The sequence below is a fragment of the Chrysemys picta genome, chromosome 6 (assembly GCF_011386835.1).
Source record: "Chrysemys picta bellii isolate R12L10 chromosome 6, ASM1138683v2, whole genome shotgun sequence".
In the NCBI taxonomy this organism is placed as follows: Eukaryota; Metazoa; Chordata; order Testudines; family Emydidae; genus Chrysemys; species Chrysemys picta.
In genome coordinates, this window is record NC_088796.1 from 2,385,497 (window position 1) to 2,412,807 (window position 27,311).

The 27,311-nt window shown below is 42.7% G+C and overlaps 1 protein-coding gene across 5 annotated transcripts in view; it reads right to left on the reverse strand.

Annotated features, from left to right (window-relative positions):
* Positions 1-27,311, reverse strand: part of UNC13B (unc-13 homolog B) — a 378,814-nt gene that overhangs the window by 232,431 nt on the left and 119,072 nt on the right. For 2 of the 5 annotated variants that reach the window (XM_065598630.1, XM_065598633.1), the window contains exon 8: positions 10,719-10,754. The exons of the other annotated variants lie outside the window; for them this stretch is intronic. In XM_065598630.1, the coding sequence (XP_065454702.1) occupies positions 10,719-10,754 (36 nt within the window). The remainder of the gene's footprint in view (positions 1-10,718; positions 10,755-27,311) is intronic. 5 annotated transcript variants of the gene reach the window in all.

A 27,311-nucleotide genomic window follows, 5' to 3' on the forward strand; every position in this document is an offset into this window, starting at 1 on the left:
AGATAATATCTTTTATTGGACCAACTTCTGTTGGTGAGAGAGACAAGCTTTCTAGCTCACAGAGCTCTTCTTCAGCTCGAAAGCTTGTCTCCCGCCTCAACAGAAGTTGGTCCAATACAAGATATTACCTCACCCACCTTGTCTCTCTAAAAGCAGGAATTTAGCATTTGTAAAATTGTAGATTAAATGTATGCATTAATCATCCAGGTTGATAGAATATACAGTATTTTTAACACGTGGCACCAGGATTTCTCTGTTATCATTAATGCACAACATGTGTAGTCTCATGGGTGCCAAGTTAGAGCATGTTTTACTGATAGCAATTTTAAAGAATATGAGTCCATAACCCAGTGATAACAATGAGACTATACTAAACATATACTGTATCTTTGATAAATGCCCTGAGCATCTGCAGTACATCTAGGGATATTAACACCACTAGAAAGCAAGACCTGTGGCAAGTAACTAATAATTTATGGCCAGATTCTGGTTCACTTACTCATGTTGTATAGCACCTTCCTGCACAAGCAGCCCCACTTCAGGGCCTTGCTCCATGAATAGTTCCATGGACTAGTCAGTATGAGTAAGGATATCAACATCTGTCTCTTACACAGGCAGCAGCATGTTTTAATTTAGCAGAAGTGTTTAGTAAGATGTGGTGGTGATGACACCAATGCATTAATATTCGTTACTAAAAGGAATTTAATTCATCCTAAGAAGAGGAGGAGACTGACAACAACTTGCAGAAGCAGCTTTGCAGATACACTATCCGTTCAACAGAAAGGACCAGGTATTAATACTTACTATGTTTTAGCAAAATAATCTTCACACACAAAAATAGGAATGGGATGACTTACAGCATCTTCTGCCTGAGGATGCTGATGCTGTAAGTTTTCCCATTCCCGCTAAGCCATCTCACTAAGAAGGTTATACTTTGATGTAGTCTTTGAAAACCAATATGTTAGTAACTAAAGATATAATGCTACACATTGGTAAAAAAGCTTCAATGAATTGGTTTAGGTAACTTCACATGCACCAAAAGCTCTCAGGGGATGCAAATAGTCTCTCAGTCTACAGTCCTACTGTGTAAAGGGGATAAACCTGAGGGAAAGGGAAGAGGCATGCTCTGCTCTGATAAATAACTGAATATTCATGCATACAGTCAACATATAGAATGAAAAGCTATTGGACAAAGTCACATCACACATAGGGAATGACAGAGTAAGGATCTAGAGCCTGAAAAGAAAAGCAAGACACAAGAGACAGCAAGTAAACGTGTGAACTTTGGGGAACTTGCATATCCAATTACAAATTCCCTATTTTCATCAGTACAGTAATTCTGATGCAACTGCCACAGGGCAGAGAGCATTTAGTTATTTTTATGCTGGTCTCGAAATAGTTTCCACTCATTGCTGCCCCAGCCATGTGAGTCGGGTTTACGTTTGGGCAAGTGTTTTTCTCTCAAAATCTTGTTTTCTGGGCAGGGGTTGACAGCACCACCATTACAGATTGCTTGAGGGTGAAACTGGCTATACAAATCCTCAACCCAGAGCCAACTGTGAAGGAGGGGCATCTCCCAGAATAAGTTTAAACTGGTTTAGAATTGCCTGGTGGTTTAATGGCAATTTCTTGTGCTGTCCCTTGAGAGTTGGGATCCAGTTCCCAAGCTTGAACTCACTCCTAAGGATATCGCAAGCAGTGGTGAGAAGAATGCAGTGTGCCAAGTCCTAGGACAAGGGAGAGTGCCTTGAATTCCACTCCAATGACCTCACACCCCCTCACCAAAGAGGAGAGCCATTTAAATGATTCCAGCTTCCTTAAACCTTTAAGTGACTGTTGGGGAAATGTAGAGGGTAAAGTGTGATGAATGAACAGGGACTGTTATAATCTAATCTAGTCTCACCTCCTGCATACAGAGGCCATAACTTCTTGCTGAATGAGACATCACTTTTACAAAAACTTCCAGCTGGACAAAAATATTTTCTCAAAGGAGAGTTAAAACTGATTGCATGTGGTCACTTATGTTAAAAGCCAAAAATGAGTGTAAGTTCAATTTTCCAGGTCCTTAGTTTATACAGGCTATTTTACATCACTGGGCACTTAAAGGGACATCAGAAACTTGAAATCTAGTCAATTTGAAATAAATGAATTGACAGTTTCAGATATTTCAGCTGCCACTGAGCTCCAATTTGGGGGATTTTACAATCACATTTTCCTTTTTTTAAAATTCCTGTTGCTAAAAGAGCCACAGTAACCAGTAACCTGACTGACTATACAAGGAAAACAGTTACGCTTACAATACACAAGGGGCTGCCAAAACACAATAAAAACAGAGATGACCTTTTTTCTAATCTTTCCATTATGATGATCCAGGTGTTAATTCTGGGTGGCATTTTAAAAGCAATCAGTGTTGGCCTAAGCCTGCCCCTACCAAGTGTTAAAATACCACTGACTTCAAGGGAAGTAGGGGCAGGCCAACACTGAGCACTCCTGAAAACCTCATCCTAGAACAATACATAAAATATTTTCAGAGAGATGTCCCATTTAAGTTGGCTGGATCCTTTAAAAAAAAATCTAAACAAGCAGATGGAATCTAGACAGTTAAATAGCCAAGACATCCTCTAGGCAGTCACAGTATGGCACACAGGTATCTAGAAGCAAAGCAGAATGTCTACACCTCTCATCACAGCCTGGTTTGTAATCTGGATCGAGTATAAAGTGACAGAAATAGCTCAGTGATTCCTGGCTTTTCTCCTTTTCTATCACAGCCTTCCCATTAAGTTAGTTTTCTAATTTAATATTCTAACCGAGATGACATTTTTTCAACAAGTATCTCTTATTCAATGGATCTTCCAAGAAGCTGAGTACTTGTGTTCTCTGCTTAGCAGTCAGCATCTCCCCTATAAAAGGGAACTTTGTGGCGAGAAGACTTTCCAGGAACTAGTGTACTTGCACACCCAGTTCAAAGTACAGGAAAGATAGAGAACGGCCCTATTTCCAAAAAAATGGCATATAAATTCCACAGAGCAATCTGCACTTTACAGTAGCTTACCCAGCAATACTGGGAAACTCTCACACAGTGGCATGAGAATAATACCAATTCCTCTCCGAATTTGTAGCAAACGGGTTTAAAGTGATGAAGTTTTACCTACTTTGAGACATAAGCAATGCATGTATAATATTACATTAACAGCATCTTACCAGTTGATCAGCTAAACTAGGCAAGATGCAAGAGAATACATATCATTAAGGCAATTACCTTACAGCAAAATCCTCCTACTCCCCCTTTCTCCAATGACTCATTTCAAATGTACTGTGTATGACATGAATTGTATTTGCACACCATTTTCTACTCACACTGTATGCAGATTAATATATCAAGTGGACAGAATGTACTCAGTAGATGTTGACTCCAGTAAACTTATCGAATATACTGGAAAGGAGGAAAAATATTAATCCCTAACTGAAGGAAAGGTCAGTACTTTCTAAAGCTTTCCCTCCCATGAGCTGCATATGAAAATGAAGTATCAGGGGGTAGCCTTGTTAGTCTGTATCTACAAAAACAACAAGGAGTCTGGTGGCACCTTAAAGACTAACAGATTTATTTGGGCATAAGCTTTTGTGGGTAAAAACCCCACTTCTTCAGATGCATAGAGTGAAAGTTACAGATGCAGGCATTATATACTGACACATGGAGAGCAGGGAATTACTTCGCAAGTGGAGAACCAGTGTTGACAGGGCCAATTCAATCAGGGTGGATGTAGTCCACTCCCAATAATAGATGAGGAGTGTCCATTCCAGGAGAGGAAAAGCTGCTTCTGTAATGATCCAGCCACTCCCAGTCCCTATTCAAGCCCAGATTAATGGTGTTGAATTTGCAAATGAATTTTAATTCTGCTGTTTCTCTTTGAAGTCTGTTTCTGAAGTTTTTTTTGTTCAATGATAGTGACTTAAATCTGTAATAGAATGACCAGGGAGATTGAAGTGTTCACTTACTGGCTTATGTATGTTACCATTCCTGATGTCCGATTTGTGTCCATTTATTCTTTTGCGGAGGGACTGTCCGGTTTGGCCAATGTACGTGGCAGAGGGGCATTGCTGGCACATGATGGCATATATAACATTAGTGGATGTGCAGGTGAATGAGCCTTTGATGGTGTGGCTGATGTGGTTGGGTCCTCTGATGGTGTCGCCAGAGTAGATATGGGGACAGAGTAGGCAATGAGGTTTGCTACAGGGATTGGTTCCTGGGTTGGTGTTTCTGTGGTGTGGTGTGTAGTTGCTGGTAAATATTTGCTTCAGGTTGGGGGGTTGTCTGTAAGCGAGGACTGGCCTGCCTCCCAAGGTCTGGGAGAGTGAGGGATCATTTTCCAGGATAGGTTGTAGATCATGGGTAATGCGCTGGAGAGGTTTTAGCTGGGGGCTGTATGTGATGGCCAGTGGTGTTCTGTTATTGTCCTTGTTGGGCCTGTCCTGTAATAGGTGATTTCTGGGTACCCGTCTTGCTCTGTCAATCTGTTTCCTCACTTCCCCAGGTAGGTATTGTATTTTTACGAATGCTTGATAAAGATCTTGTAGGTGTTTGTCTCTGTCTGAGGGGTTGGAGCAAATATGAAAATGAAGTTCTCCTGTAAAATCTTTGATCTTTATCATTTAAAAGTAGATGGAAAATCTAATCATTCCTTAATTGACACTCCATACCTATTGAAAGTAAATCTCCCTAGCCTTTCAGAAATCTGGTAAATTGTGTGCAAGGCTAGAAGAGCGTATCATAGGTATGAGTTTTAAACCCTTCTATATTGGGGATGGTCTGAATGAATATGAATGTGATTTCATACCAAATAGTATGTAATAAATGTGCCAAACCGGAAAAGTGGAGCTGCCAAAGGAGCAAGGAACTCCAGAAAATAAAGGACATTTTTATTCTCAAATGCTCCATCAAAACAGGAGGTCATGTTCCCATCGCTGTAAGGAGACACAATATGTTTGGCAGACCCATAGAGTGCAGTGTATTTGGATATCACCTGATGGGTCTGACTTGCGTACAACCTTCCCCAGAGAGAACAACCCTACTGCAGGACCATCAAGCACAGGAAAAAGAGAGAGAAGCAAGTGACAATGTAACAGGGTGGTCTATCCCCTTTAAGGAGGGGGCAGGGAACTGAAGGCCAGCCCGTCCCGTTCCATGACATGGCCTCTTTAAGGGAGCAGCAGACAAGCTGGGCAGTGGGAACCAGGTTTAATTAAGGAGCTACCTCCTGAATCTGATAAAACCCAGCTGTCAGCTGACTCCAGGGGAGAGAAGAGAAGCTCCATGAAGCAAGGCTCAAACCTGGCTACAGGTGGGCTGGGGAAGCCAACTTGAACCACTGCATAGCCTCAAGACTGTGGGCTAAGGAATTCCTTACCTAGGTGTAGAGGTATGGACCTGAAGGGGCCACAGAAGACGGTATTTTTATAAAGACTTAATTGGACTCCAGGAAGGGGAATATTACTTTAAGTACATAGGGCTGCGAACAAGTCAGTTGGGAGAAGCAAGAGGGAACCGAGGTGTCCCTGCAGGGTTCTGCTGTGCCACCAGGAGGCATGCTCTGGGACAGCACCCTGCCACCAGCAAATTTCGGAGAGACAAGGTGGATGAGGTAATCTCTCTTATTGGACCAACTTCTGTTGGTGAGAGACAAGCTTTCAAGCCAAACTAAACTCTTCTTCAGGTCTGGGCAAATTCTGACATTTTAAATGGTTTCTACTCTGCATGGTATGTGATGCAGCAGACATTGGGCAAAAGGATAGTAAGTTTAGGGGAAATTGAAGAAAATAGTATTTTACTTAGTGTATAGTCACAGAGAATTCCACGGATTGACAAGGGGACGTGCAGAGAAGTACTGTGACAGGATTATAAGGGGACTAAATAATTGTCCATTAATATTTTACTTAAGTAAGCCTCAAGAACGATATGGGTAATTAAGCCTCATGCTTTGGGTCATAAGCTAATCACTTTGTGTTCGACAGGGAATTCCCCCCTGCTGCTGCTGCCACTCACAGACAGCAGCATTATAGAAGAGATTAGCTCTCCCAGGGTAGAGGGCATGGCTTAAACTAAGCTGAATTAGTTCCCCTAGTGACAGATTGAACAGAAAAAACACTAAGGCCTGGTCTACACTGGCGGGGGGGGGGGGGGGGAGAGAAGGGGAGAAATCGATCTAAGATACGCAACTTCAGCTACGAGAATAGTGTAGCTGAAGTCAACGCATCTTAGATCAACTTAGAATTACTTACTTTGCGTCCTCGCGGCATGGGATCGACAACCGCCACTCCCCCGTCGACTTTGCTTCCACACCTCGCCGAGCTGGAGTTCAGCGGTCGACGGGAGAGCGATCGGGGATCGATTTATCACATCTACACTACAAGCGATAAATCAATCCCCAATAGATCAATGGCTACCCGCCGATCCAACGGGTAGTGTAGAAGTACCCTAAGAGAATTGTTTATATTGGTCCAAAGTAGCATAACTAAGCCTAATGGGATAAAACTGAACAAAAGAAATTTTAAGCCAAATATGAAATACTTTCTAACAATAAGAGAGTTACAGACAAAGGAACAGTCTTCTCAATGGAAGCAGTGGAAGCCCCATTACTTAAGTGATTTAAAAGTAGACTGGACCAGACCCTCCTTGAAGAGAATGTTTGGCCAGAGGGGGCTGGATTAGATGATTTACTGTGATAGAAATCAGAGATGAAAAACACCTATTATCTAATATGAAAGCCTCCCCTTACCTTCTACCCTTATGTCTTCTGGATCTAGCATGCCTGTCAGATAATGATCCCCGTGTACAGTAACACACACACACAGGCCAGAAAGGAGAGGACTAAGTTGCCTGATTGTTGGAATTCCTTCTGACTAGGGATGGATTTGTGTCTTGATCTGTCTGCTGGGCGTTACAGCACACTATGTTAGGTTCCACAGGTTTTCCCTCGACAGAAGGACGTCCATTCTGGGTCAGAACAATGGTTCATCCAGCCCAGTATCCTGTCTTCCAACAGTGGTCAATGCCAGATGCTTCGGAGGGAATGAACAGAACAGGCAATTAGAGAGTGATCCATCCCCTGTCGGCCAGTCCTTGCTTCTGGCAGCCAGAAGTTTAGGGACACCAAGAGCATGGGGCAGCACCCTTACCCATCTTGGCTAATAGCCAATGATGGACCTACCTCCAGGAACTTATCCAATTCTTTTTTGAATCCAGCTATACCTTTGGTCTTCACAACATCCCTTGGCAATGAGTTCCACAGGTTTAATGTGTGTAGTATGAAGAAGTGCTTCTTTTTCTTTGTTTTAAACCTGCTGTCTATTGATTCCATTGGGTGACCCCTGGTTCTTGTGTTATGTGAAGAGATAAATAACACTTCCTTATTCACTTTCTCCATACCATTCATTATTTTATAGTGTCTTTATAGATTATTAAAAGTGTCTTTTTGTCTGTAACAGCTCCTTTTCCTGTTTAGTCATGGTGGCATTTTTTGGTCCTCTTTCTCCCCCCCGTCCCCCCCTCTCATTTGGGGTCTACATATAGTTTCAGCTGTATTATAGTTTTTTGTTTGTTTGTTTGTTTTTTGTTTTTTTAAGTTTCCATGCTACTTGGAGGCATTTCACTCTTGTGACGGTTTCTTTTGATTTCCATTTAACTAGCCTCCTCATTTTTGTGGTAGTTCCCCTTTTGGAAGTCAACTGCTTCGGTGGTGGGGGTCTCTGCTATTTTCCCCCTTTCAAACATGTTAGATTTAATTACATTATGGTCAGTATTGCCGAGCAGTTCAGCTGTATTCACCTCTTGGACCAGATTCCATGTGCCACTTAGAACTAAATCAAGAACTGCCTCTCCCCCTGCGGGTTCCAGGACTGGTTAATCCAAGAAGCAGTCAGTAGTAGTTTCTAGAAATTCTCTCTCTGCCTCCCATCCTAAGGTGATACGTTCCCAGCCAATCTGGAGATAGTTGAAATTACCCATTATTGTTGGGTTTTCTGTTTCTGTAGCTTCTCTAATCTCCCTGAGCATTTCACAACCACCATCATCATCCTGGTCAGGTGATCGGTAGTATAGTCTTACTGCTAGATTCATATTATTCAAGTACGGAATTTCTCTCATTAGAGAGTCTATAGTACAGTTTGAGTCCTTTAAATTTTTCCACTATATTCGATGCTATGCTTCTTTCACATATAGTGCCACTTCCTCACCAACATGACCTACTCTGTCATTCCTATGGACTTTATACCCTGGTATTACCATGTACCATTGATCATCATCATCATGCCATCAAGTTTCCGTGATGCCTATTTTATCTATATCCTCATTTAATACCAGACACTCAAGTTCACCCATTTTAGTATTTAGACTTCTTGCATTTATATAAAAGACACTTATAAAATTTGTCATTATTTAGTAGTCTGCCTTCACATGATGTAGTTGAACAGGACTTTTTCATTTGACTGTTTCTCTTCAGCTCCTACATGCAATTTATCAATTTCTATCCTCTCCTCTTTATTAAAATATAGAGAATCTCCTTTAATAGATCCTCCTCTAAGGGATGTCTCTGTCTGAACCATGTGCTCCTCCACACATCAGCTTTCCCCCAGCTCTTCGTTTACAAACTCCTCTATGACCTTTTTAATTTTACATGCCAGCAATCTGGTTCCATTTTGGTTTACGTGGAGCTCATCTTTCCTATACATGCACTTCATTTCCAAAAAGGTTCCACAGTTCCTACCAAACCTAAATCACGTTTCTGAATAATATTGTCTTGTCAACACATTGAGACCCCACAGCTCTGCCTGTCTAACTGGCCCTGCACATGGAACTAGAAGCATTTCAGTGAGTGCTATCATTGAGGTCCAAGACTTTAATCTCTTTCCTAGAAGCCTACATTTGTTCTCCAAGACCTATGTCACTGGTACCATTATGTACCATGACCACTGGCTCCTCCCCAACACTGCATATTCATCTATCTAGATGTCTCAGTAAGTCCTCAACCTTCACACCTGGCAGCACTTCATCATGCAGTTCTCCTAGCCATCACAAACCCAACTCCCTCTGGGGGAAGGGATGGGTCAGTGGTTTGAGCATTGGCCTGCTAAACCCAGGGTTGTGAGTTCAATCCTTGCAGGTGCCACTTAGAAGGATCTGGGGCAAAACCAGTATTTGGTCCTGCTTGTGAAGGCAGGGGGCTGGACTCAATGACCTTTCAAGGTCCCTTCCAGTTCTAGGAGATGGGATATCTCCATTAATTATTATTATTATAACTATCTATACGTCTAACAATCAAATCCCCCATTACTATTACCTATCTTTTTCTAATAACTGGGGTACCCTCCCTCTGAGGAGTATCCTCAGTGCTAGAGGATACCATGATATCATCTGGAAGGAGGGTCCCAACTATGCGATCATTTCCCTCCACTCCAGTTTGATGTTCTCCTTCCCTGAGACTTTCATCCTCCTCAACAGCACAGAGGCTGCCAGAGCGTGGGTGGGACCACTCAACTGTATCCCATAAAGTTTCTTCTGTGTTTCTCTCAGTCTTCCTTAGTTCCTCCAGGTCAGCCACGCTGGTCTCAAGAGTCCACACTCGGTCTGCTTGCAACAAATACACACACATGCCATCGGCCCAAGAGGAAGGTAATCCTACATGCTGCACTCAATGCAATAACCTGGATACCCCCTGCTCTGCTGCTGGACATCTGTCTTCTTTGTTTGTACTCTCACAGGGTTTTTTCACTTGTCTGTCTGTTCTTTACATGATTTTGTTGTTGTTTATTTTGTTTTTCTTTTGGGGGGGTGTTTATTGGCCCAAGTTTATTAGGTGTATCTGGCTCTCATGCTCCATCTCACAAAACACCCCCGTTTTGCTCCTCCTGTTCACTAGCTTCTCTGGTTGCCTATGAGCCGGCTTTTTAAACACATTCTCCTTGAGTTACCCCTACCTGCTTGTTCAGCGATCCTAAAGAGATTAGGGATCAAAGAATGGCAGACTAGTGCCTTGTTAGGCAGCCTTGCCTAGCAGGCCGCTAGGTTCAGCGTACAGCCCCCCAAAGAGGCACAGGCAAGCAATCACACAACAGACAATCTCTAATGTATACAGAGTCCACGTTTGTCAGTTGCCAGAGTGTTATTCCTAAAGCAGCTGTCATTTCCTTTTCCAAGAATAAGGCAAATGTTTTGGTATTTGTTGGCAAACACTGACTTTCTAATGGAGGTCCTGGTCTTCCTGCCCTGCTCTACATTGATTTAAAAGGATGTAGCTGATGAAGGCAAAGGCACAAAGTAATGTTTCCACCGACAGTGTTGTCACTTCTGTTTGCCAGTTTCACAAACAATGACGTCTGTTTAAGGGTGAAGGTTGACAAGGTGTACAGGCAGCTAATGTGTTGCATCTCTTTATGACCCAGAGGTATATTCCAATTCTGCTACTGGTTGCTAGACTTCTTAACCCAAATCCTAATTTAAAAAATAGACTGTTCAAGAACATGGCCAGAGCAAGACAACGAATACAAAATGAAAGATGGAATAGGACAATAATACACACAAACATGAAGCTCCAATGAAAACAGAAGGAAAGAAAACAGAAAAGGTTGTCCTATATGCATGAATATCCCTGATATTCTCATGCTGGAGCATGCTGCAGTGCTACAGAACCATGGAACTTGCAAGAAATTAAACTGTTACATACTCAGCTGCTCTTGCCATCCGAAATAACTCCAGTTGCCTGGGTGTAACACAAATGGCAGCAAAGAATAGGAGTGGAGAAAGAAAGCTTAGAAAAATAAACCAAGGGAGAGTTTTTCCATGCATTTTAAAATGTCTTAGTTTGCAAAACTTAAACATGAAACAGCACTTATTTGTAACATTCTGCATCTTTACTAGCTTACTGATCTACCTCTCATGGGTGTTTGTAAACCACTCTGAACATTAAGATCACTATGTAAATGCTAAGGATTATTAAACTATTATATTCCCATTACCAATTGGTAGGATATTTACAACACACTGCTTCCCAGTCAGGAGCACTGAACTCTGTACTTTCTAATTCCCATGTGTTACCATGGTTCCAATCAGTATTGTCCACTAAACAAAATCAAGAGAGGAAAGAGAGTGGTCCAGTGGGAACACTGAACTAACAGCTCAGGAAACATGGATTTTATTCCCAGCACAGCATGTGAATTAATGTCTCCATTTGTAAATCAGGATAACAGTACTTACCTGTTTGCAATAGCACTTTGAGATCGGCAGATTAACGTAGCACAGGATTAGTGTAGAAATGCTGCTCTGTGCACAAACTATACTGGGCAGAATCTTTTCTTAGCTTCAATCATTATAATGAAATATACTGTTGCAAAACACAGGACTTCTATAGCACTTTATACATTCAGAACACAGTTCAAAACACTTCTCCCATATACACCTAATCAAATATCTCCATTTGGCAACTAGTGAAACTGAGGCAAACAGTGCAGAAACTTGACCAAAGCTACACAACAAGTTAGTAGCAGGGCAAGGATTAGAACTCAGGACTTCCTGACTTCCAGTTGGGCGCTCTCTCCTCTAAACCACACTGTTAACCAAGGCCAGAATTTGGTGTAGTTAAGGTACACAACTTGACTACTGTACCAACCTCTTCCAGTAAAGTTTGAATTGCATAAACAGCATGCAGATCTAAACAAAATCAAGGCTGATATTTATAGAAATTAATGTTCAATTGTGCTTTAAAGAGTAGTCTGGAAAGTTGATTTGACAGTTCTATGTTTATTGACTATTATTTCCATATCATGTGCACTCAGGTAACAAAGATTTCCCCCCTGCTCCTAACTGCCAGCCTTGCAAACTCTGGCTGGGATCCGAGGGCTGATCCACACACAAACTTGCAAAGAAAAACATGAATTAAAACAGTTATGTAGGTGCACGTTTCTGTGCAGACATGTCAGATTACAAATAGTAATGTTTACTTTAGCTAAAACAATGCAACAAATCAACCTTTAAATAACCCAACTTTAGCTATTTGAAAATCAGTATCCACGCACAACTTCCGCCGAAAGAACGGAAGCCACTTTTAATCATCATCTTGTGTTATTTGGGTACAAGTTTGCATGTCGACCAGCCATTAGAGTTAAACTGGCTCTCTCCCTCTTCTCCATCAGTTAAAGATTCTGTGGGCCAAATTAGCCCCTCACATCATCCGAGCAAGCCCAAGTCCTTCAGATCACGCCCTCAAGGACACCCATTGAAAGCAATGGGTTTGCACAGGTGTGACTAACTGAGGCTTCAAATCCAGCTCTCCTGCTTACACTACGCGAAAATTAGCAAAAATAGGACAACCTGTGAACACTAGGTTGTCTCACTAAACTGAGCAGATATGACTGACTGAATATGCACTGGGAGCAAATGGGGTGAATTAGAAGGGATTTTTACTGAGTCCGCATGTAAAAAACCGTAAATTAAATAAGTGAATAGTTAAGTAAATAAAGTTAAAAACTAGAAATATTTGATGTCCATAAAGAAGCTCGACATCCAATTAACTCTAAACCTCAACCAGGTTCAAAGTGAAAAGTGCTAGCAGACCTGCATCCAGAAGTCAAACATTATCTCAGTCACTAGCAACACCTGTGACAAAACTGCAACTGAAATACCAGTACTTGACAGAACAAGCCAGAGTGAGAATTTCAGCACAGACATGCCTAGCTGTGTCAGAAGCCTGCTAACCTGAACTGGCTAAAAGCGTACATGACCCTAATCCAATGCCTGGTAAGGGCAACTGGAAGCCATTGTTGTCTGACATTTCCCGGACAGCAGCAAAAGTCTCTCTAAACAGAAGAGGCCTAATGAATACATTTTACTGACAGCTGAGCCTCTTTGAGGAAAGAAAAGGACAGAGTGAATAAATGTGAGAAGAATAAGTCTGGGAGGGCAGAGAGAATGGGAGCAGGTAGCAAATGAGATCTAGCCAGGGAACAGAGAAAGGGGAATAAACTGAAGGAAGAGGAATAGAAGAGAGGTGAAAGTGAAGAAAGAGAGGAAATGCAGAAAATAAAAGTCAAGAGGAGGAGCAGAGGAGGACAGAGATACAAGCAATAGAGAAGAGCAAGCAAATGGTAGGACTTGGCGCACACACCGTTTTATTTTTTCTTTATAAAGGAGTATGGTCTGCAGATACAGGGTAGAACACATAATAAGGTGTTCCCTCCCTTATTAATTTGGAAGCCAGATCACCATATCCTATATATAGCCTTGGTAACCGGGAATGAAATCCAAAAACCCTAAACTCCGGTATCACACTCTGTCCAACAGCCCACAGCTGCCCCGTGGCTACTGAGTAACCATTAGCTGCTAGATAAAAGGAGAAGTTCAATTTGTCACAGGCCAATAGCAGGCAAACTGTAATGGCGGAAGCAATCAAGGTGCAGACATTTGCAGATGGAAGAGTTATTAGAATTATATCCCATTTGTGAACCAGTGACTGTACAGCCGTGCTGTACTCAGAAGGCCTGCTGCTAGTCTCATTTAAGATACAATATACTGACATTTATTAATAAATTAATCCATACACACTATCCCAAAGGCTGCTGAGCACCTTGTGGGAAATAGTATGAACAAAATTACCATCAAAAAGCAACATGCAGATTAAAACAAAAAAACAGAGGCCCAGCAAACAACCCCTCCTCTCCCCCCACAAGTCAGGCCTAGAGACAGACTAAACAAAGAACATTCACAAAACTAGACACAAACTACCTCCTTCAGTATGAGGACACTGATTTACTCTGACCTATGTGGAAGGAAGTCCCAGGCCATTACAGGAAAAGAGACTTGAAAATGAAGTTGTCGGCAGATGTAGGGGGTGGAGGCACAATAGCCTCATCAAGGGAAGAGGAAGAAAAATGTAATGTTGAAGGAGCTTCCTCCTCCTGCTCTTCTTCCTCAGTCGGTACTGGCAGAGTTTCCGTCTCTGGAGAGCTAGAGATCAATGGAGGAGGGAGAGGTGTAGGTCTCCGGCTTTGCTCCATAGGGGATTTCCAAATTGTGCCCTGTACATGGCCCAAGGGTCCCAATATGGCCAATGTGGAGGAAGCGGAACATGTGGTTGCATCCATGGTGGTCCATGCCAAGACTGTGCATATTGAGGATGAGTAGGTGGGATCTGTCTGGCAGACGAGGGAGCTATGGAGCCTTCCTTCTCCTCCTCGTCGCTGGGGAAGGGAGGTGCTGTCCTCGAGGGAGAAAGGGAGGAGTGTCATGAGTCTGGAGATGAGGTCGGAAGTGGGGTGAGGTCACATCGAAGGAGAATCGACTCAGAAGTGTCTGATACCAGCAGGTCTTTAGAGTATCTAAACTCTTGTGGAGGAGGAAAAAGCACCATCGGTGCCGATGTACGACTCGGCGCCAAAGGAAGGATGTATTCCCCTAAGGTGTCAGTAGATGGAGCCAGAGACTTGGCCGGTGCTGACGACTTGGCCAGTGCTGACAGTTTTGATGGTGCCGATGGCTTCGAGTGTATCAAAATGGACACCGGTGCCGGCACTTTTGCTGGTGCCATAGCTCCTGCAGTTGGCTTATCTTGATCTCGACATGAGACATGGTGCCGAGGGCTGCCCATTTAGGGTCTTTAGACAGTTTCTTCTTTCTGGTACAGGAGGTACTCAGGCAGGCCCTGAAGCTACGTCCCTTACAACCTGGCAGAACGTGAGGACCTCACGGGGAGAGTTTGAGCCTGGGTCTGATGCAGGACACAGTGGTTTCTCCATGAGGAGAAATTTTAAGTGAATGTCCCGGTCTTTTCTGGCTCTGGCCATCAGACCATGGCAGTGGGAACATTTTTGTGGAACGTGTCCTGCTCTCAGACAATGAATGCACTGTGGGTGGCTGTCCGTTACCAGCTAACAGGTAAGGTACTAACTACTGAGGGGACAGGAGAAGCGGGGTCTGCTGCAAGTTCCGTCCAAGACCAAAGGCAGTAGAGAAGGAACTGGGGGCAGTTGGACGGCCCAGTGCTATATATATATATATATCCTGCACGCAGCAGGAGAGGGGGAGGTGCGCATGTGCAATCAGATGGGCACTGCTGATGAAAATCTCCAATCCAAGGCACAGGGGCACTGACACACCTACAGTGGAGCACCCATAGGGACACCACTCAAATAAATGTCAATAAGCATTTCCTATTGTAAGTGCTTATGGTAATAAGGGAAGGGATTTTTGAAACTTCTTTCCCTTTCCATTGTGACTGTAAATCCAATGATACAGCTATCTATTTTTATCAGCAGCTGCTGCGGCTTCAGGGTTGCCCCTTCCACACCCACAAAACAGATGGCTCTGATGAGAAGGAGAAAGAAGAGGACAAAGGAGGACATGTTCAGTGAGATCCTGCAGGCCAGTGCTGCATCAGACCGTGAACATAGGCTCTGGAGGGCTAATATGACCAACAGCACGGAGAAGGAAAGAGCGGACAGAAGAAAGGCGCAGGAGTCCCAGCAGGACAAGGAGAGGGAAATGCACCACGACATAATGTGTCTTCTCAGAGAGCAAACTCAAATGTTGTAGAACCAAGGTCCAAAAATCCTGGACTCCCCACCTCTGGTGGTCCTTGAACTCCATGGTCACTACTCCCAACATCCCACGTAGCATCACAGGCCACATCCTTAGCCCTACCATTCCACAGCAGCAGAAAGCTAGGAAAACCACAGCTTCATATATACTGACCTGTGAGAACCACAGCTGGTGTATGTGCAGTCACAGCAGACTGCATTTGTGGACTGAAATGACTGCCACCTTTCCAACTTTAAACTTCTACTCCATTAATGTAGGTTAACAGTTTGTATTGCATTGCCTGTGCATTTTTACACACTGCTTTTCTGCACCATTTTTGCCACTCGATAAATTTCTATTTTTGGAGAATAAAATGACCTTTATTAGTTCAGAATACACACTGCAGAATGCAGAGAGGTACTCAAAGCACACAGTGCCAGTAAATGTACAGCAAGCACCTCATACTTCAAAACTTCAGGAAAACACCTAGTTCTAAGGTACAGCAAGCATTACCCATGGGGGGAGGGATAGCTCAGTGGTTTGAGCATTGGCCTGCTAAACTCAGGGTTGAGAGTTCAATCCTGGAGGGGGCCACTTGGGGATCTGGGGCAAAAATCAGTACTTGGTCCTGCTAGTGAAGGCAGGGGGCTGGACTCGATGACCTTTCAAGGTCCCTTCCAGTTCTAGGAGATGGGATATCTCCATTAATTATTATTATTATTACCCAATTCCTAGCAGCACCCAAAGCTCCAGGCCCAAAGAACAGTCCAGCACAGAATGCTACTGTTCTTACTCATTAACGTGCTCTTTTAAAGCACTCCTCAAAATGAATAGCTCCATGATGAGCTCTTGTAATGGCCTTTCTGGCTGCTCAAAATCAGCAGATGGCCAGTCCACCTCTACCCTCCATCCTGGCAGCAGCTTTTCCCCCTTTCCCTCACAGGTATTATGCAGGACACAGCAGGGAGCTATAACCATTGGGATATTTTTCTCACTGAGCTCCAATCAAGTGAGTAAACACCAGCAGGGTCCTTTTAATCTATCAAAAGCATATTCAACAGTCATTCTGCACCTGCTGAGCTGGCAGGTGGATCTTTCCTTGGTGCTGTTGTGGTGACCAGTATATGGTACCATGAGGCAGGGGAGAAAGGGAGAGGCTGGGACCCCCAGAATAGCTATTGGCATTTCAATGTCACCAATGGTAATCCACCAGTTGGGAAAGAAGGGCCCTGGTTGCAGCTATCTGAACAGACCTATGTTCTTAAAGATGTGAGCATCAGGCACCTTCCCTGACCAGCCCACATCGATATCAGTAAAGCGTCCCCGGTGATCCACCAGCTTGTGCATAACCACAGACAAGTAGCCCTTTCCATTTAAGTGCTCTGTGGCAAGGTGGGCTACTGTCAAAATAAGTATATGCATGCTTTATCACCCCACCGCAGTGCAGGAACCCCACGGATACAAACTGTGCACTATGTCCCACACACTGCCAAGAGTCAGTCCTGCATAGCAGGAGATGATTAATGACCCTATACACTTGCATGACAACAGCCCACACTGTAGACTTTCCAACTCCTAAAATGATTTCACACTGACCAATACCAATCCAGTGTTGCAAGCTTCCAGAGTGCAATCACCACTCACTTCTCTGCTGTCAATGGCCTGGAGATCTGGGGTGAGCTCAGACAAGATCCAGGAATGCAGTCTTTCACATCTGAAAGTTATATAGCCACTCCTTGTTACCCGAAAGCTGAATTACAATACTCTAACCAGAGCCCCACAAATGCCATCAACAGCCTTGAATTGGCTTTCACTATGTCCCTGATCAAACTGTCCTTGAAGAAACTATCGTGTCCCCCACTGTTGAGGCACTTCCTCCGGGTCTGCAAATACAGGAGAATTGTGAGCCCTGTATTTGCAACATTCATATTTGTAGTGCAGATTTCTGCGGGGTCTATGCTTCTATCACAGATGATAGATACCAAAAAGTGTCTTGTGGGTTTGTGGGTTTTTGGTTTTTTTTTTAAGGCGCAAAAATTATGGGATATGAATGGCATGGGATAGAGAAAGTTGCATGCTGGCAATCTGACCCCTAGCTCCCAGAGATCCCTGGGTGAGTCATTTCTATCCCACAACACTGAAAATTTCCCAAAAGGCATTACGCTGGACCATGGCGCACCGCGCTACTACCTGTGGTGGCCTAAATCTTCCATTGACGCAAGCATTCCCAGTGATTACAAGCTGCCAAGCATGCATGAGCAATATGCAAACTTCGGCAGCTGTGCACCGATGTAACTTGCATCAACCAAATTTTGTAATGGAGACATGGTCCTAGATTCTCTCAAACTCTGCTTTTGTTTTTACTAACACCTACTTAACTTCAGAGTCTGACATTTTGGATGAAAGACTTTGTCAAAGATTCAACATATCCACTGCTCCTATTCAGATGCTAAAGCTAAGCATATATATGTGTGACATCCAGTAGGTCCTTCAGCATAATCCAGAAAGACCAAAGTTGACATTCTTGATATTTTGAAGGTTAATAAATGCAGAACTAAATTTAAAACCCTTTCAAGTCATTTTTATACATCATAAGGCAACAAATATTTGAGCTACAAAATAAGCAACAAGCTCAGTTTTTGAAAAACAATCTCTTGCAGGTCACCTTTGAAGTGTGGCTTCTATTTAAATTTTATCCAAAAGGGTAGAAACTTGCTAAAATTCAACACCTTGACTTTAATAGAAATGGAGGGAGGGAAAAGATGTAAAGTTACAGTTTAAAAACATCCAAGCAGCACATAAGATTAGCCTTAATAATTGATATAATAGCAAAATACATCAATTCTAAAATAGAGAGATTAAATAAACCAGCTACCGTGTCTGCTTTAATTAAACACCAACATTATGTGTCTGAGTTATCACATTATTTTGGAGTCATAAGCATCAACACAAATTAAGTTTCAAATAAACCTCCAATTAAGGACTAAGCAATGCTGAGAGTCTGGTCCCTTGAAAGCTAAAGCACTCCTCTCACTAACACATTTTATAAAATACATCTAACTTTCCACAATTAGTTGAGCACAACATATGCTTGTTCTATGTCTCAATTATGTAACTACACAGGGGAGAACTTTCCCTACATTTTCACACTGCCAAGCGCGGATCAGAGTGCAGGATCACCAGAGACACTGAAGAATGTATCAGAATATGAAGATTTAATGCAGTCTAATTTGAAGTGCTGCATGTCACTTCATTATTATTTACACATTTGTTGAAGTAGCTGGGTTGCATTCCACACTGTTGGACTGCTACCATTTATTGCTGTCCACTTTTTACACTCAAGCTGCTAAATCACTCAATCTGTGTCTATCCCAGTGCTCTGTGCTGAGTGAATGTAGACAATGTCTAATCAAGTTTAACCAGCAGAGTTTGGGCACAGAACTTCCAGTGTACTTGATGGTGCTTCGTAAGTACTTCCCTTTAGAAGGCAAAGAGAGCTTCGCAGATTCTGTTCCGTTATCCCCCCAGCCTTTAAAAAAAAAGGGGGGGAGCAGATGTAGGGGGATAAATAATACACACATTCTCGATAAAGAGACATAGGTAGATTCTGCTCACAAATATTTCTGCTTCCTGAAACAGCCACAATGACAAGTTCTCAGGAGGCAGAATTTAGAGTCCAGCCATGCATCTGAAGGGAAAAATGGGTTTAAAAACCTTTTGACACAGGGCTTCTCTACACAGCAAGTTACGGTGCAGCAAACTAGGCTGTGAATCTATAGCACACCAGTTTGCCATGCAGTAACATCCTGTGTGGATGCTGCTACAGTGCACTGCACTCTGGGTCTTTCAGTATGCTGTGGTAGTGTCCACATGGGACATTGTCACGCAGCAAGCTGGGATTGGGGGGAACTGTAGATTCACACTCTGACTTGGAGCACAATAACCCTTGCCATGTAGACAAACCCTAACTTCTCTTTTTCTCTCTCTCCCTCCTCTCTCCCAGCAGGTAAGGATGGCTCTTCTCTCCGGGAGGGGGGGAGGGAGGGGCGGGACGGACTATCAGATTTATGTTTATTTACGTTGTTTTCAGTGCAAGTATCAGCTCCTTTCTCCCCTCAGTTCAGTTTTTAAACACTGTAAAACAAGGCCCAAGACCCAAGCTGACCTGTAAGGAGGAAAGGGTGAAGCTGGCAAAGGAGATGAGAGATGGAAGAAGGGAAATGGTGGGTGAAGGGGAGGTGATGTGCTTCAGGGGATGTGGGTGGGACACAGACATCTGCCTTTTTCCCCCTCGATAATTTACTTGTGGCCATTTGACACCCCAGTTCATCCTTTAAGAGTAGGTTGGGGTTTTTTTTATTTCATTTAGTTTTCATATAAATTTTGAACCTAGTTTCAGCACACCAACATTAGGGCCCCTCCTACTAACTGGACCCGAAGGCTGTGAAGTCTAAAACCAGGAAAAGTTATTGCGAGATTAGCAGGCACTTCCCTTAAATTATTACAAACCAGTTCAACTCCCCTAATATCTGTGCACAAACAGAAATTAGCAGAAGAGCACTGGTTAATTTTCTCCATGACAACAGCAGGATGCCAGTTGTGTTCACAGGATAGCACTAACATCAAACAGAGCTGCCATCTGTCTTTTCAATTACAGGACTACCCGTTCACTTACCAAGGCACACAGGATTTTATTTGGCTTACAGATGCAATCATAAATAAACCCACTTGTTTGTTTTATACATTTCTTTCCTTCTGGAGGACACAATTTTGGAATACAGTAGATCGTTAAATATTACAGTCGACTAGCCTTTATATACAAAAACTGTGATGACAAATATAAGAACGGCCATACGGGGTCAGACCAAAGGTCCATCTAGCCCAGTATCCTGTCTTCCAACAGTGGCCAATGCCAGGTGCCCCAGAGGGAGTGAACCTAACAGGTAATCAACAAGTGATCCATCCCCTGTCGCCCATTCCAGGCTTCTGGCAAACAGAGGCTAGGGACACCATCCCTGCCCATCCTGACTAATAGCCATTGATGGACCTATCCTCCATGAATTTATCTAGTTCTTTTTTTAACGTTGTTATAGTCTTGGCCTTCACAACATCAATTCTACAATTGTGGAAATTTGGTAGCCTTGTATTTTGGTTTTCAATCTTAGACTTCCAGGGCAAAATTCATTACTCCAAGAACTATGCTTTTAGCTTCCAGGCATAGCTTTAGTGGTAATTTCATTACCAGTTTAAATCATATTAAATTTAAAAAAACAAATTACATTCCATTGCTGTAGTAAAAACTCAAACTCATTGTTACCTTTATTGCTGATACCAAAAGATTAGTATTAATGTGTTTAACACACTAAGACTGACATGCCATCTGAAAACCAAACTGTCCCAGCAGAAAGAATCAAGAGAGGCAGTTGTGATTAACACTTGGCAAATTATTAACTCAAAGTGAATTAGTCATAAATTTAACCATTTTTTCTATTCATGATCTATCCATGAACAGGTCATGATTTTTACCACTGTGCTATTTACAGAATAGTTTGTAAGAACAAGTTGTAGCCTATAGTTTGTTTACAAACTGGTCACTATGGGCATTTGCTTTTCAGCCATTTGATTGGTCATGTAGAGTCATCTTATATTGTGTTGATTCTCCCTTCCCCTGACTGTATATCCAAAGTTTTAGAGACAGCAGGAATTGCTTTTTTTTCTGTTTGCAAATCATCCGTTAATTTGAAGAATTTTAATCTACTGTGCAAACAATAAGCTTTTCAAAATGGTCAACGTTTTTCCAGTCTGGATACTAAAGAATATTCATTCATACAAGTATTCTTGCTGCTTTGGCTTTCCACAGACATCCTTCTGAAAAGCTCACTCACCTAAATATTCACAAATAAGACAACAGAAGGGGTCATAATGTGAATCTGGCAGTTTTATTCACAAAAAAAGTTGAATAGTTTTTAACTGAATTTGTCCAAATCTAGTCATAGTTGTACTGCTGAATTCCCTCTTGTTTGAGAGCCAATTATTTCACAAGAGTCACCTGTTCACTTACTTTTATTTACAGTAAGTCACTTATAGCTGAGACGGATCACTGGTGTTAATGATGCCAAAGACACTGATTCCACAGCATACGTATATTTTCGCTGTTATCTAAAGCTGACCGAAAATGTTCTGGTGGAATAATTGTCCATCTGAAAACACTGATTCAAGAGATTTGAAACATTCCATGGAAACATCTCAATTTGGCTTAAACTTCCAACGGAAACCAGGCTGGTTAGAATCCTCAGTTTCCCCGCAGTTGGCTTGGCGGATTCCCCAGGTCAGCTGCCTGGGATCTCAGGGAGCTCTTGTGTTTTGGAAACACTCAACTCTTCCCAGTGCAAGAATGTTTTGGTGTTTTCAAAACAAAATATTGCCAAATTTAAGTTTTTGCCCCTTCTTGGGATTAAAAGTTTCCCCAAAACTTGAAGTTTTTTCACAGGACAAAAATTCTGCTTTCCAAGCTGCTCTACTTATACCCCGGATTTAGGGCCTTGGCAGGTTCAGAAGCACAGCAATGACCAAGCGATCCGGAGCCCTTTAAAAGCCTTGAAGCTTCATTGAACTTTTTATTTTTTTTTTTAATACAGACTTTTGGGGCACTGTATACACCCCGGATGGGTTTGTAAAAGCAAAATGAAGAGTACAACGCTTTTACACCGATAGAATAAATCGGGAGGGTCAGCAGTGATGAGGCGAGTCTGGCCTCCCTTGCACTCCGGAGCAAGTCCCTCCATGTACAATTTTTCAGTACAGTATTTAATGCTTTCAGGATGTCCAGCTTGCTGAGCTGCACTCTTAAACGTCAATGCCGAGGTGTAGAATAAACCTGTGACTAGTTTTTAAACTAGTCACCTTACACATGCAAACTTTTACAAGCACGCATTTTGGTAGCCAAACTCTGAATCGATGTTCCGCCTTTACTCAGACGCTAAGAGCCAGGTCCAGAGTTCTGTGTATGCTCTACAACTGCTCATAACATCACAGCTACCTAGCCCACTGCTCTCTGCATTATCTTTGGTGGCTGTAAGGTAAACAACTTAAGAACATAACGGCCATTCTGGGTCAGACCAAAGGTCCATCCAGCCGTAGGGTGACCAGATGTTCCGATTTTATAGAGAGAGTCCCGATTTTGGGGGCTTTTTCTTATATTGGCTCTTATTACCCCCCATCCCCATCCCGATTTTTCACACTTGCTGTCTGGTCATCCTAATCCAGCCCAGTATCCTGTTTACTGACAGTGGCCAATGCCAGGTGCCCCAGAGGGAGTGAACCTAACAGGCAATGATCAAGTGATCTCTCTCCTGCCATCCAACTTTTGCTTAGTAAACTCAGAACTTTGATGTGTTTGCCATATAAGTGAACGACCAACCGATTTTTAAACAACTGTATTAAAACAATTTCACTAATTTAAAACTATGCAGGCTAAACTGTCAAGTATTAGGGATATCAAACAAATGTTAAGAGATTTTCTACAGAGTTTTGGATTTCCTCGTTAAGAACTCAACAAGTCAGGCAGATGCAAAGTGGTGAGTGGACTTACTAGTTCTCCTTCAATACCTAACAAGCTGATAGATCCCACAGACAGTCATAACGTATATTAAAAAGTCCACCACCACCAAAGAAGCCTTTTTATCATCAAAGTTACTTATCTGAATAACCTCATGGTTTGTTTTGTTATTGTAATTTTGTCTTTCTACCCCACACTTCCTCCTACTGCTTAACAAACAACTAATACATGGGTCTTGCCTTAAGGTAGATAAAACACTCTTGGATAGGAGGCATCTTCCTAGGTGTTTTTACTATGCCTACCGGGGTCTGTGGACACTAGTCTTCCACGTAAATAAGGCATCCATCTGCAGTTTTACAAACAAACGATTTTCATTTTCTTCAACCACATAGATGCCTATTCAAGCGAGAGAGAGAGAGAGAGAGAGAGAGCGCGCGCGCTAAGATTTTGAAAGAGCTCTGAGCTTCCTAGCATGCCCCTATAGTCATTCTGCAACAATGATGCCATCTTCCAACCACTGTAGCCCATTACATTATTTCCCAGTGTACTATTTGCTTTTACAATCTCTTTATAAATAAAATCAGCAGCAAGTTGTGGCCTACGTAACAGTGTTTGGATACAGTTTAACCCTCCGAGTCTGGTAAGATTTATTTTCTGTTTAGAAAGAACATTAACAAGTGAGATTACTGGTAAGTATCTGTGCTCTTCAAGAGTGTCACTTCTGCATATTGTTTGCAGTGTAGTTGTAGCCATGATGGTCCAAAGATGAGAGAGACAAGGTGGGTGAGGTAGTATATTTTACTGGACGAACTTCTGTTGGTGCGAGACAAGCTTTTGAGCTACACAGATCTCTTCTTCAGCATTTCAGAGCTCTGCGCAGCTCAAAAGATGGTGTCTCGCACCAACAGAAGTTGGTCCAGTAAAAGATATTGCCTCACCCGCCTTGTCCCCCTCAGTTCTGCAAATTCACAGCTGCGGGACTGGCACTTAGCTGTGGAATCTCCTGAAGAGCAGTATCCATTGGGGCCACTCGCCCCTCCCTCTCCCCCCTCTCGGAGCAATGAGAGAATGCAAAGGGAGATGACCCCAAACACCCTGCAATTCCTTCCCTAGTTTTGGAGTTCTTGACCTGAGTTCTGAAGAACTGGGGAACGTGGGCAGGGAAAGTGTGAATATGCAGAGGCAACACCCTCAAAGAACAGTTATTGGTTTTGTAACCTTTTTCTTTGAGTGGCCTCTGCATATTTCCACTTGCGAGAGATTAGTGAGCAGTACCATCCCCTCAGAAGGTGAGCAGCAAAGCCACCAAAACATGAATCAGCTCTAAACGGCAAATCAGGAGTATTAGAAGTAACCAGAATTTTGCTCTCCCAGAATAGACTTCAGTGAGGGACAAATTTTTGCTTTAGGGACATATGGAGCTTTAAGCATCAGATTTGCAAACTGTATGTAAAACACAGCATGAAGACATGAAACAGATACTGTCTTCGGATTAACTGATACCTTCTGATATCTCTAGGTGAATTAATACCTGCCATATCATAAAAAGGGTATAAAAGATAAATGGGGAAATACAGACAGGATAGTAACCCATATAAAATGGAAGCTGAGAGGGCTTGAGAATGGAAGAGGTGAGGTCACTAACCAAATCACATTTCCCATTTTGGCTACAGTTTATAAGGATTAGCTATTTGGCCAGTATCTCACTGCGTCCCTAGTCTATAGAAATGGTTATAAGGAACACTGTTTCCACAGAGGTATGGTACAGGTGACAGTCTGACCAATAGCAGATCAGAGGGCCTCAAGAGATTCGTGAAACAAACTCCAACACCAAAGCAAGAGAGACACCTGCACTGGAGTGAATGCTCCCAGGGCATCTTAATGAATACAGTTACCCTGTAGCACTCATAACCCCATCGATCACATAGCTAAGAAATCCAGTTTCCTTTGGATCTGCCATCAAGACAAAGCAATTATCTCAAGCAACCTTAGCATTACATAGAGTAACCTTCCCAAAAATTAAGTTATTATAAGGTGAGTGAGGACAGTTGCCTTGAGTATGTGAGGGTGGAAGCTGAAATCAAATCCAAGCAGTAAGGATGGCAGCATCAGTTCTGGGCCCTGTTCTGGTCAATATCTTCATCAGTGATTTATATAATGGCATACAGAGTACACTTATAAAGTTTGTGGATAAAACCAAACTGGGAGGAATTGCAAGTGCTTTGGAGGGTAGGATTAAAATTCAGAATGATCTAGACAAACTGGGGAAATGGTCTGAAATAAATAGGATGAAATTCAATAAGGAAAATGTAAAGTACTCCATTTAGGAAGGAACAATCAGTTACACACATACAAACTGGGAAATGACTGCCTAGGATGGAGTACCGCGGAAAGGGATCTCGGGGTCATAGTGGATCAGGAGCTAAATATGAGTCAACAGTGTAACACTGTTGGGGAAAAAAAAAAGCAGACATCATTCTGTGATGTATTAGCAGGAGTTTTGTAAGCAAGACAGGAGAAGTAATTCTTCCACTCTGGTTTGTGCTGATTAGGCCCCAAATGGAGTAGTGTGTCCAGTTCTGGGCACCACGTTTCAGGAAAGCTGGGGAGAGTCCAGAGAAGAGCAACAAAAATTATAAGACCTAGAAAACATGAGCTACGAGAGAAGATTGAAAAAATTGGGTTTGTTTAATCTGGAGAAGAGAAGTCAGAGGGGACATAACAGTTTTCAAGTATATAAAAGGTTGTTACAAGGAGGAGGGAGAAAAATTGTTCTTAACCTCTGAGGCTAGGACAAGAAGCAATGGGCTTAAACTGCAGCAAGGGAGATTTAGGTCGGACATTAAGAAAAACTTCCTAACTGTCAGGGTGGTTAAACACTGGAATAAATCGCCTGAGGAGGTTGTGGAATCTCTTGTCATTGGAGGTTTTTAAGAGCAGGTTGGACAAACACCTGTCAGGAACCGTCTAGATTATACTTAGTCCTGCCATGAGTGCAGGGGACTGGACTAGATGACCTCTCAAGGTCCCTTCCAGTTCTATGATTAGAAGCATGAGGATTACTTGGTCAAAAGTTACTGATTTTCAGTAGGTTCCACTAGACTTCTGAAGTAAGTTCTTATCAAATGTTTCAGCAATCTGAACCCTGAAAAGACTCAGGCTGAAATCTACACTGTTACCCCTGGCTGAGGGCAAACATCCAGTGAACAGGAGAACAGATCTAACATCAAAGCAAAAATGTTGGAAGACAAAACTGCTAGCAGCCAGTTAGGGTTAGTGATGACATCTTAGCTCCATCACTTGCCTGCAGACAGATCTCCTGAACCAATGGACTCAGATAGAAAACAGAGGAATTCCTGATTCCAGTCCAAGAAAGGGGAATCTACCAACAACACCGAGTCTTGTTTGATTGCAGCAAAACTGTAGATAGTGGCTGATGCCCTTGATAACAAACAAGTAGTAGTCAGGATTTACTCCCCTTGCTTAACAGATAATCTGAATCTTAGGTCTCAGTCCACATTCATAGATTCCATGATCAGAAAGGATGACTGATCATCTAGTCTGGGCTCCTGTATAACACAGGCCACAGAACTTCCCCAAAATAAGCACATCTATGGTGGTACACAAGAACTCTGTCCAAAGAATCTGTCTGGACACTTTTTCCCCAGCAGATGGGTATTTGGTCTTGATCACAAGGAGAAAGTTTTGTATGTTACACAAACGCTCTCTCAACTCAAAACCCTGCTGTGTAGCTTTCATCTCTGACAGAGCACACAATCATGAAAAGGCTGGAGAGCAAGGCGAACATCCCAGATCACCATGTGGAAATAGTACTATAGATAAAGGAATTCCCCGATTAGCACGTGTTACCCGCTGCATGCGATTCTCCTGGACCTCCAGTACTGGATGCTCAGCACTGAATTGCACAGCATAAGAACGGCCAGACAGGGTCAGACCAAAGGTCTATCTAGCCCAGTATCTGTCTGCCGACAGTGCCAATGCCAGGTGCCCCAGAGGGAATGAACAGAACAGGTAATCATCAAGTGATCCATCCTGTCACCCATTCCCAGCTTCTGGCAAACAGGGACACCATCCCTGCCCATCCTAGCTAATAGCCATTGATGGACCTATCCTCCATGAACTTATCTAGCTCTTTTTTTAACCTTGTTATAGTCTTGGCCTTCACAACAT